The sequence below is a fragment of the Aquila chrysaetos genome, chromosome 13, assembly GCF_900496995.4.
Source record: "Aquila chrysaetos chrysaetos chromosome 13, bAquChr1.4, whole genome shotgun sequence".
Taxonomy (NCBI): domain Eukaryota; kingdom Metazoa; phylum Chordata; class Aves; order Accipitriformes; family Accipitridae; genus Aquila; species Aquila chrysaetos.
In genome coordinates, this window is record NC_044016.1 from 20,283,605 (window position 1) to 20,296,050 (window position 12,446).

Sequence of the window (12,446 nt, forward strand, 5' to 3'; positions counted from 1 at the left end):
TTTTGCAGCCCTTCCTAGCAAGGGTTTATACAAAATGCTGCTATTCTTTCCACTGAAACAAACACTGTTTTCAGGATAATGAATTCTTTTTAAAAAACTTATTTCCAAAAGTATGAAAGATAGTGCACATTCCAATAATTTATTAATCTGCAGTATTGTGTTAAACCTTGGCTCTCTCCAGCAGTGATGTTTCAAGAGCAGTTGGAAGTCAAATAACTATGTCCAGGGTCTTAAAGACTGCAAGTAAACAGGTTTAGAGGAAAGTAGTTTAATCCTGTGAGGAGTTTTAGCTATCCAGAAAGATTAGCACTATTGGAAAAAATTCTGCAGCATCCAATAATTTTATGTCAATTAATTATGAGGTAAATATTGATTTCATACATTTATAAAAGCTTGTTTACCCATTCTAAAAACATAATATCTTTATTAAAAATCTGAAGAGGATTAGCAAACACCATTTTAACTTCAGAGGTTATCAAATTGGCAGTTACTACCAAGACAGTTGAGATAATACAAAAGATGTGCAGAAGTTAGAACTATGGACACAGTAGCATAATATAAACCTGGTAGAATACAGAGCAATACATCTGGGGGGGGCAAGGAGGGGAATCACCCCAACATAGACGTTCAGCACAAACAAGACAGGAATAAAACTGCCAAAGCAGAAATGTATGTAAGAAAGGGCCAAACACTTCTTGGCAGTGAGGGGTGAGAAAAAAAAGTGTCAGAAACAGCCCTGCGAGCACTGAGGTCAGAGAAGATGGAGGGAAGGAGGTGCTGCAGGCACCAGAGCAGAGACTTCCTTGCAGCCCCTGAAGATACCATGGTGGATGTGATGAGTTGACCTCAGCCAACTGCCAAACATCCGACCAGCCGCTCACGCTCCTCAACAAGATGGGGGAGAAAATAAGATGGAAAAGCTCATTGGTCAAGATAAAGACAGTAACTGGGAGAGGTAACAGGTAAAACTAGGACTGGATGTTGCCAGAGAGGGGAATAATTGTGAGGAAACTTCTGTGGTTGTAAAGCAGCGAAGGGATGAGGAATGGAGTTTTATTGTGTGTGTAAATTGTCCACCTTTGTCAGTGTTGTGATGACGACTTGATTTTGGTGTGAGGATTTCCCCTCTCCCCCCATGCCACCACCCCTTCAAGATAATGACAGTTTAATATGGAAATAAAAAGCTGCAGCAAAGCAAAATAAGGAATTTATTCACTACTTCCCATCGGCAGGCAGATGTCCAGCCACTACTTGTAAAGCAGGGCCTCAGCACGCATAACCATTACTTGCAAAGATGAACACCATAACCATGAATGCCTCCACTCCCTTCTTCCCCCTTTCCCTGAGCTTTTATTGCTGACCACAATGTCCTATGGTAGGGAATATCCCTTTGGTCAGATCAGGTTAGCTGCTGCAGTTATGCCACTTCCCAACCACTTGCAGGCCCCCAGCCTACTGGCCCTGGGCAGGGCATGGGTTGGAGAGAGAGCTTTGATGCTGTGCAAGCACTGTTCAGCAACAGCCAAACCACTGGTGCATTATGAACACTTCTAGCCATAAATACAAAGAACAGCACTATATGGGCTGCTATGAAGAAAGTTACCTCCACCCCAGCCAGACCCAGTATAATCTCCACCCCTTATTCCATACCATTTGCATCACGCCCAGGTCCCATGTTATCCAACACATCTAAGTATCCTCTGACCACCCCATCCCATTCCTTTTCTTTCTCACACCTGAAATTGTTCATACTAACACTTACAACATGTACTCCACACTTAAACCATCTTTACATTCAGCAGTCAGATTTATACATCCTCATTAACCAGTATCCTCTGTCCCTTGACAGGGGCCAAAGCCAATTTGACACACGAAGGTAGCTAGTTAATAAACTGTTTCATTTAGACTTCAAAACGTAGAAAGGTCTTCACAAAGAACAAGCTGTACAAGTCACTGGTTTAAAGACAGAATACTATACGAAGTGATCTAATACACATTGCCTTCAAGTGGCATCACATGTACATGTACATAAGGGTGTAAAATCTAAAGGTGACATTCAGTCATTCAGAGAAAAAAAGTCTTTGCAACCACTGACAATGCCTTCATCTTGCAGCATTCTGAGAAATAAATTCATCTCAGGAAGCAGCACAAAACACTTTCACTTTAGACCTTTTTGTCTTTATCTACTACAGGATGACCTACCATCTAGCTTTGCTACTTTTATATCAGTTTTCAAACTACACCATTATTACTGTTAGATAGTCTTCAACAAGCACCACAGTGCTATTTTATTAATAGTCACAACTATTCAAGCAGCAAAAACAGAGGAAAGCACAAAAATCCAGACGAAATCCAAGCCTTAACAGTCTCTTCTCTCATTTTCATTTTCTCCTGCTAAATGGAGATAGAGTGTATCATACTGAGCCCCATTCCTACTTTTATGCTGCAGAGAACTGACTGCACTCATAGCCATTTAAGCCAATTTTATCCTTGCTAAGATGGTGCAAGGAAAACAGGGTTGGTTTAAAGCTCTGAAGGAGCTTTAAGAAAGGGTCTTACCTGTGTTAGCCCAGGGGAGATACCAGGGGCAGCTGACATTCACATACGTGCCAGGCAGTCCGTCTGGCCAGCAGGCGTAGTTGTCAAATGTTCTGTTGCAGAACTTGCCTTCTGCAGAGAAATGGAAGGGAGGGTCATGCCACTGCCTTGTATTAATATGCCAAGGAAGAAAAGACTGAAGAGCAGAAGATAAAAGGAAACACAGATGTGCATTTAAGCCATACCAGCATTATGCAATTAAGCTCTGATGTGGAGTTAAATGAGATATTTGTCCAAAAGAGTTTATCCACACATAACAGGAAACTGTTGTTTCAGGCGGGGACGGAAGAACAGATTAGGGTCTTGAACTAAATCAAGGGAAAGGTAAATCAATACTGATCCATTACCATCTTTTCTCTTTTACACCCTTACGTGTCTGTTTAATTTAAAATCATTTTTGCTATGAATACTGTAGATAGTCATTCCCAAGAATGGTTCACAGTCGTGCAGTTGGAAAGTCTAGCCTAATATATAGATCCATCAATGAAATACCCACACACAACCGTAACTTCACATTACAGCTTAATCAACACGAGAATACTTCAACTTCAAATTTATTAAGCTGTCATTCTTAGAGGGCAGCACTCAACCACTCAACAGGATAATGGAGCGGAGGGAGATGAATGTTTCTCTGCCATTGTTGTCATCAGCTACTGCTCTCACTCTGCCATAATAATGTAGTTAAGAGAAGGAAAATTAACAGTTTTGAAATAATTCTTCACAGGTACAACTTTAGACCCATCTTATCTTCCTCAGTGTGTCACAAAAGCACTGAAGCACAGGAGAGGCCACACTGTGTCCAGTTGTGACTGTCATGGACAAGTCACCAGTGTCCTCTAAACACCATGATGCTGGCACATTGCAGCTGCCCTCAGCACATTACAGCAGCTCAACTGCTAAGACAAGTTGCATTCTCATTTTCACTAAGGCACTTTTTTTAAAGCCATTTCAGCATTTTACAATGCTCAAAAGTAAATTATACCAACTTTAAGGCTCACAAACTGCTAGGTCAATGGGAACAGCATGGTCCCAGATTTCCTAACACCTGTGTACTCTCTCAACCCTGGCCCCTAAAAAAGTTTCAGGGGTATTACATTAGTGTGCTGCTTTGATGTGCTACAGCCACCGCTTGCCACTGCAAAACACTCTGGACCTAAAGACTAACATCTTTACAATGAAATTGTTCTATAAAATGCTTCCTCAGCAGAGGGAAGAGTCCCACAGAGAGCAGGTGGAAACAAATGGGATAAAGAAGAAATGGACTCGAAAGTAAGCTGGAGAAGTATTATCAAGTTCATAATCACTCCCTTGCTACTGTTATCATGCATTTTAAAATTAATACATCCTATCCCTACCAAGCAGGCTTACCTGCCACAATGGGGGGTGCCTCATACAAGTATTTCAGGCATTGGAGCTGATACTCCTTCCACTTCTGCATAACCCCAGAGAGGGACCCATCTGAACTCTGGAAGAGAAAACACGAGTCTCAGACATTACAGGGATTTAAACTGTGTGTTTTTCATGCAGCCTTAGTGGGTAAGTGTGAAAATGACTACCACAAGTCAAAGAGCACTGCTTATCATAAAGGGTACAAGATACTGCTCTGCATTTGCTTGATAGCAGCCAAAGAAATATCTACTTGTACAACAAGGAACTGAAAAAAGCACAACAACCATACTGTGTCCTCACTGAAACCGCAGCTGATCTAGCCTTGCTCTCTTAAACATGCCCCAGTTGTGTGATTTATTATCTTATGAAAAGATAGGGACAGCAGCAAGTCCTTTTAGGAGAGGTTTTCTTTCCAACAGCAGTATTTCTGCTACCCCACAAATGACACCAAGTTAATTCACTGTATTCAGCATATATTCCCCAAGCATTTGTCCTGGTTTTGGCTGGGATAGAGTTAATTTTCTTCTTAATAGCTGGTACAGTGTGTATTGGATTTAGTGTGAGAATAATGTTGATAACACACTGGTGTTTCAGTTGTTGCTAAGTAGCACTTATCCTAAGTTAAGGATCTTTCAGTTTCCCATGTTCTGCCAGCAAGCAGGTGTACAAGAAGCTGGGAGGGATCATAGCCAGGACAGCTGACCCGAACTAGCCAAAGGGGTATTCCGTACCATAGGACGTCATGCTCAGCATATGAACTGGGGGGAGTTGGCTGGGTGGGGCAGATCGCTGCTCAGGCATCAGTCAGCGGATGGTGAGCAATTGCATTGTGCATCACTTGGTTTGTTTTTTTTTTTTTTAAATTTAATTTATTATATTCCTTTTCATTACAATTATTATAATATTATCGGTAGTATTACATTTTATTTTAGTTTAGTTATTAAATCGTTCTTATCTCAACCCACAGGTTTTTACTTTTTTTTCTGATTCTCCTCCCCATTCCACTGGGAGCAGGAGGAGTGAGCAAGCAGCTGCGTGGTGCCTAGTTGCAGGCTGGGCTTAAACCACGACACATTCTTCCAGAACGTGCATGAAAGCTTTTCCAGCTCAGCTTTTCTTCTATGAATAACAGCTTTTCCCTGCATCCAGTGTGTTTTTCCTGAAACTGCAGAAAGAGCAGGGACCTCCTTTTTGCACAGTTTGACCAGCTGCAGGTTCCACTGTCAGCTACCCCAAGTACTGAGGGGGCAAAGGAGAAGTATGTACAAACTCTGTCTGAGTACAAAGGAAATTAGCTGTTATTAAACTGCAAAATTTAGTGCTGGCTGCTCGCTTAACCCTAGCAGATGCTCCACCTGGCTCACAGAGGCCCAGCTTACTAACTGCATTTAAGTAAATACACATCAGTCCTTCTCTCCCCTCTCCACATTCATATAAACCGAATTACAAATGCAAGGATTAGCAGGCTGTGAGTGATCAATAATGCAGCTAACTCAGAATTCTTTTTCCAGAGAAAGGCCCAGCACAGATGTCTCAGACATACAATCAACAGCACAAACCTAATGGTACAACACACTAAAACTGAGTGGAGGAAAATTCATTTAATCCCAGCTGTTGATCAGTTTATTAAGTGAAGCATGAGGGTAAATAAACCTTGTAATTTTACCCCCACAGCTTCAACTGCTACTTTTTATTTTTGATTTGTGCTTCTAAACATTTTGCAGATGATTAGAAGGAAACCAGGGCATGGGAAGGATTGTTTTAAAACAAAGAAGTCATTTTAAAACTATACTGCATTTCAGGAAAGCCAAACTGAATGCTGTCCACTACAACGTGACTAAAATTTAGACACCAGTGCAATCACCTTGGTATAAAAGAACAGAAGTAGAACCAGCATTTTTGGATTACAGACTTCAAGTCCTCTTCTCTTGTACGCTTCTGATTAAAAAAAAAAAAGTGTTTGAAAAAAACCAAAACACCATACGCATCATGCTTCTGCCTGGACTAAGCCACTACATTTAATTACAAAGATGTTCTTGTACACATGATGAGAAGTACAACATTTAGTAGATACCTGTGTTATGTTTCAAGAATAACTGCCTATATTTACATGCAACTTAACTGTAGCTAGGGCCTCATGGCCATAGTTTTAGAATAATTTAGCCAGCTTCCCCTGAAGTCAAAACAAGCACAAGCCTGTGGATCTTTGAAACTCTGACCCTTGTGTGCCTCTGTGCCTCATTTAAATCATCTTATTTATGCCAATAAATGCTGCCAAAGTCTGTCTATGCTGAAGTCCCTAGTGTAAAATGAATGCATCCTACTGAATTTTAACCCCATGTGCTTATGGAAACACACAAACCTGTAGCATAGTGATCTGTGCTCAGCATACCCGAAGGAGAAAGAAAACATTATCACCTAAATTAGGTCTACAGGTGTGTGTAAAGAAACACATAACCAGTAACTCTAAAACTAAAATGCCATCTACAGATACATGTAGGCTGAGTAAAGAGAGAACAACTTTCAAACCTAAGTTTCTCTCAGGCAGTCTTTAAAAAGTAACTTTCAGGTTATATACATTGTTTAAAAGGTCTTCATTTTACAAGGGTGGTTATTGGAAGTTAGATAGGACTGTTTCCACCACCTTCTCATCACCAGGTGAACACTTTAATAAATTAATTAGAAGGGACTTTTTCAGGATGAACTCTTAAATTATGATTCAGAATAATTTCAGAAGCTACTAAGTGTCCCACATCTTCCCAAAAAGTAACTATTGATCATGCATGCAGATGACCACATCAAGTTAATCTAAATTCACCTTTTAAAATCATTACAAGATAAAGATGCATACAGGGTTTCATTTAGAAACAAGACTCTACCTTTTAAAATACCCTGAAAATATCCTCAAAACTGATCACACTAAGAAAATTGGCTCTTATGGAGTCAGCAAGCCTTAAAGTATTTTCTTCTAAATCGACTTTTCACCTATTCCCTTCATGAATGCAGGAAGAACCAGCTTTAATTACAGCTTAGGAAAAAGCAAGCCTCTATCCCTCCATTTAATGAAAAATTAGAAACATTCTACTTATATTGGTTTCTCATAATGTGAGAAGACAACTTGAACAAGGAGATTAGCAAACTATAATTAGACATGCCTTTTTGTGGAGATGACTGATTTGGTAGACAGTTTTCTATTATCTATAGTCTGTTGCAATAAGACAATCAAATATAAATTCCAAGACTACATAATTTGTTCTCCCTACGCAACAGCTTACTCTGGTTCAGCTAACCACCACATTTAGTTATCAGACAAATTGACTTAAATTTTATTTTAATAGATCCTAATCCCGATTTCCCAGAGATTTTGGCCCATGTGAACAAGAATCACCAGTGCCACAAATTTACAATGTAAGTAGTTATTTGAATAAGAGATACTATATTTTCTTGAAGAATAATTTAATTCCTTCTGCAACATCAAAGCACTAAACACACATATACAAGGACAAGGTTCCTGGGACAGTACCCAAGATTTGGAGCAAATTGCAAAAGTTCAAATAGCTTTATTAAACTCAGGACTATATTTTTGTTGCTAAAAGCACTGGTCCTTGCATTTTAGTTGTGGGTTTGGTTTTGGTTTTTTTGGTTTTTTCTTTTTTTTTTTTTTCCCCCAGTTATACTCAACCATGGGAGGAAAAACAGCAGCAGTTTTGCTGTGGTGAAAATATATCACAGAACGATAGTGGAGGAGAAGAGGTTGGAAACATGGCTGACTGGTTAAGGTGGAAGAGTCAAAAGGCAAGAATGGATGAAGGACATTAATGAGGTAAGTAACGGTGCAGCCTAAGGAGCATAAAATGGATGCAGAAAAATTAAGACAGGCAAAAGCACAAAGACTGGGAGCCTTTCAGTGTATGTATATAATTAAGTGTAATTAATCTCTAGTGACAAATTAGCTTATTCAACAGTCTGAAGACAGAATTCCTTACGCATCCGTAACACCTTTATAGGAAAGCCTCTTTCTGTAGCTGTCATTTGTCTTCATAGACCCTACTGTAAAAGGAAGCATTTTAATCACTTTTCAACATCTTTGAAACTATTCCTGCTGCAGCAAAAATGGCATCCATACAGATTCCAAAGTGATCAATGCTACAAAAGCACTATTTTAATACAGTGAAATCTGAGCACACAGAGTATAAACCTGCAGAGGGCTCAGACCAGACAAAATGCACCACAAAACAGCATCATTCAGAGTGGAAGGGAGAATTCTCAGAGCTTCAGAAGCAGCCAGTGACTACTGGGGCTATCTTCTTCCCTCTTCTCCTACAACCATATAAAAGGTCTTACATGCAACAGAACAAGAAATTCCTCCTTACATTTGTATTTCTTAAGTCTTTGATTGTCTGTTTTTAAATGGGAACGCTTACGTTACAGCTTTTTCATGCTTTTAACATTTCAGGATAATATGCAAGACTTCAACTTGCCACTAAAGGCTCATATGTAATGTTACAACCACTGGGACCTCCAAAATACTAATCTTAGTCTTCAAAAGCAAAAGCTAGGCAACCTGGCATTCAACCACACTTTGGTACGGCCTTGGTATTCTTCCCTTAGATAGTAACGATGACATATCTGCCTCATGACAGGAAGGTTCGGATTACATTTACTGCCTTTTATGTCAGAAGCACCACTGAGTTACTTTCAAACTTTACCACCCTCTTTGAAAAGTCCAATGTGACACATTATTTCAAGGTTATTCTGCTCAGTATCAGCACAGCAACTAAGTCCAAGATAGGTGAAGATTCCACATTACTAGCTTTATGCTCATTCTGACTTGACATTCTTTCCTGTATAATATGGATCTTATTAAATCATCTGTTATGTCGGCATAAGCTATAGGTCTGCATCAATAAAAGCCAACAGAGTGGAAACTAAGCTGGCCACCTAACAGGTTTATTCAGTTCAAAGTGTGGACATAAGCTTGAATTTACAAGACAGTTTTGTCCTCAGTTCACAGCCCAAATGCGGCAGAGCACAGCACTGCTACCCCAGAAAGCTTTGCTGTGACCCAATATCACCTTGCATTTATTGGGATGAGGTTCCTCCTGTCCAAAAAAGAATTATTTCCAGGTTTCAAGCTTAAATAAATTAATTTGTGTGGGGCTTAAATACAGTCACCTTCCTGAAAGCACTTTCCCAACTTACAAGATGCTTTGGCTTGCCACAACAGCACCTCTGGGAGCAGAAGTTTAAAAACAGAGGCTGTAGCATGGCACAACTCTGCAACAGGGCTAGCTGTTCACAGAACAAACTTATCTCCCCCTGCAATTTGTCATCGCTTTTCTCCGCTTCTAATTTGAAGTAAATATAAAAGCATATGAATGGCAGGATGCTATTACTACCTCCCTAAGTCCATCGGTCAAGATCCAATTTCTCAACAGTTACCATAAATTTGTCAAAAAAGTCCTGCCAATGCTGATGCTCCAACCACCACTTTGTGAGAACAGTTACATTTCTTTAACTGTTGCAGAAAAAAAATCCCAACACTAAACCAAAACACCCAACACTGAACTTCATATTAATGGAGTCCTTTGACCCCACTGTCCACCCCATGACAAAGCAATCCTGTTGAGGATCAGTCCTTCAAGTACAATGCTTCTTGAAAACCAAAAGATATTCCGGAAATGTGTTAGTATGGGAGCAGGCTTTATTGTTTGAACTCCCTCCCTCACTGCCCCAAAGAGATGAGTTTTAACCCGATTTTGTAACTACTTAGTTCAACTTCTGTGTAATGAGTGAATCTGAATCCATTATAGGCAGCATCTCCGACAGTCCAGTTACTCTCCTTTAAGTACTGAAGCTATGTCAAAGGAGGAGGTACATAAATTACAGTGCTGTCCCTACACTATAGATAGTACAAAAGAAGTATCATTAAAGATGTCTGAGCAATACCTTTTCCAGAGATCATACTTTAGGACAGCTGACATCCTCCAGATTTCCATATTTATTGCATTCTCTTCCCATATTATGTTGCCCGGTATTGAGTTTAGTGTAGTCATCTGACATTATGCAAGACGAAGCAACCCTTTGAGGTAAAGTCATTATTCTCTGTCCCTTCTGTAGGCCTGCTTGACTGATCAGATGATATAACACTAGTTATGCTTCCCAAGTCATATTTTACAAGATACTTCATCAGCAGTTGGATCACTCTGGACAAATCCCTCACCCTTCAGAAAAAACAAACAGCAGATCAAAACAACTTTTCTTTCAGAGAAAAGTCTATTGCCAGCTTCTAGGAGCTTTTCCTGTAAACGCTTCTGTTCCTTAGTTACTAATGAACCAGTGACTTCAAGTAGCTCAAGAGCACCAGAAAAAGAAACCTTTCAGCATCCTCCCTGCTAGTGAAAAGCAGCAAATGAACTCCCACAAAAGGAGCTATTGGTTCAGTGAGAAACTCCCTGGCGACATCTGCCAGCTGAGTTTTCTCTTAGACTGCAGCAGTTAGCACTTACAATGAGACCTTCAAGAAAAACAAAGTCTCAGTACTTTGATAATGGCAAATCTTGAAAACAGTGTTTCACCAGCTGTCTAACCATGGAGACTGCTCTATTCTGTCACTGGTTTAAGACTAAGTTTCATGACATCAAGCTTTTGAACTCAAAAGCTGCAAGAGCAAGCTCTCATCAGGCACTTATATCCAATTAATGCACAGAGGAGACACTCATCCTCTGCCTGTCTCTTCAGAGCTGCTCAGCCCAGACTGACAGCACACCTCCAGTCCTGAACAGTAACACTGGGCTTTCAATAACTTCCCAAAACACACAAGATCACCCTATTCCATTTCATCCTGAGTAGCTTCAAAACAGTATTTCAGCCCATCCAAAGAGCATCCTGAAAGAACAAACACCACTCCTATCAAAGACAAGAATATGTATAAAAACACCTGTGGGGAGGGTTTTTTTGTTTTGTTGGGGGTGGGGGGGTGGTGTTTGTTGTTCTTTTGTTTGTTTTAAATCAGAGGCTGAATCTCAGCATTCCTCTTCTCTTGGCTGAAAATAACCACTGCACCACATGGTCCCTCATCCTGGCCTGCCTGCCCTCATGCTTTTTTCTTCTTCTTTTGCACACCTGCACAGCTTCAGAAAGAAGGATTGGCTGTGCTCAATCCCATAGCAGCCTATAATAGCACAGGGCACCAATCACCAACCCCCTCCCCTCATTCTTAAGACCTGTTCTTTCTAGATTAAGGAAAAAAGATAAGCATATGCATCTCCTAAAGAAGGTTTGGAAATGCAGATTCCCAAACACAGAATGCTTCTGCCCAGAGTCTCAGATAAGGCATTTTAAAGAACAAAACCAAAACTGACTTGAGGCACATTCCTACTTCTCAGTCCTTCTGTTGACTAGGCACAGGCAGCTCCCAGTTCAGCTGGCTTACCATTTCACAAATTTTTCCAAACACATAAGCTGTCTTGAACAGGTGGGAGAATTCAGCCCTGACCACAAGGGTTTCCACTCCAGGACCAAACGTCCCAGGTCTGTCCTGGGATGCTTCATTCGTCCTTTGGAACTGACCAGTTTTCTCTTCCCATCCCTGAAATCTTTGTTTTGACAAGGTGCACTTCAATGAGAATAATCTCTCTTGGCCCCTATAATTTTCTGGATCAAGGCAAACTATCTGGCATTCAGAGGCATAAATGTCAAAGCAAATTTTTTTAACACCTAAATCAACTTACATAACATACAGTCTCAAAATCAAGGGAATAAAGTACAGCCTAATATTTCAGCATGCTACAAAATTAAGCATCATCTTCTAGAGACATAAATAAATAAATAAAATCAAACTCCTGTAAGTCAGGTAGGATAGACTGAAAATCTGGTACAAACCTGTGTTCGAAGGGTTAATTCTATTGCTTCTGTCTTCAGTGATGGACAGACCTGGGGCAAGAAGAGTTACCTGCAGAGTTTTTCTACCCCATGAAGAGCTTTCCCAGCCTGGAGAGAAGTTTCCTCTGGTCACTGTAGGACCCATGAATCCATATGCTTACCACTGAAGCAGAAACATATTTAGACTGACAGACATTGTTACCAGAAAACGTTATTTTCATTACAACATCTTTCATCTGTTCTGGTAAATGTTCCTGTCAAGGATGTATTACCTGAGCCAGTCAAACATGACAGAAGAAACTACTGAGCAGCTATGCAGAGAGACAGAAGAAGAAAGCAAAATTCAAAAGCAACTATAACTCCCAAACTCTTGGAGAGCAGAAAGCAATCCCACAATTTTAGTGGGAGACATAGTGTGCCAGCACTCATGAGAATTAAATTATCATAGGACTCCAGTACAAGGAGATTTTATTGTGCATTGCAAATCTTGACACATGCTTTGTGAAGTGCTCTTTAGAAGACAACTTTTATTGATGCAGTTATACAACAGAGCAAGCAAAACAGCAAAATGAAGA

The 12,446-nt window shown here is 40.2% G+C and overlaps 1 protein-coding gene across 2 annotated transcripts in view; it reads right to left on the bottom strand.

Moving 5' to 3' along the window:
• Positions 1 to 12,446, bottom strand: part of GLP1R (glucagon like peptide 1 receptor) — an 85,895-nt gene that overhangs the window by 55,343 nt on the left and 18,106 nt on the right. For both annotated transcript variants that reach the window (XM_030036095.2, XM_030036096.1), the window contains exons 2-3: positions 3,967 to 4,063; positions 2,560 to 2,670 (exon numbers count right to left, since the gene is read on the bottom strand). In XM_030036095.2, the coding sequence (XP_029891955.1) occupies positions 2,560 to 2,670; positions 3,967 to 4,063 (208 nt within the window). The remainder of the gene's footprint in view (positions 1 to 2,559; positions 2,671 to 3,966; positions 4,064 to 12,446) is intronic.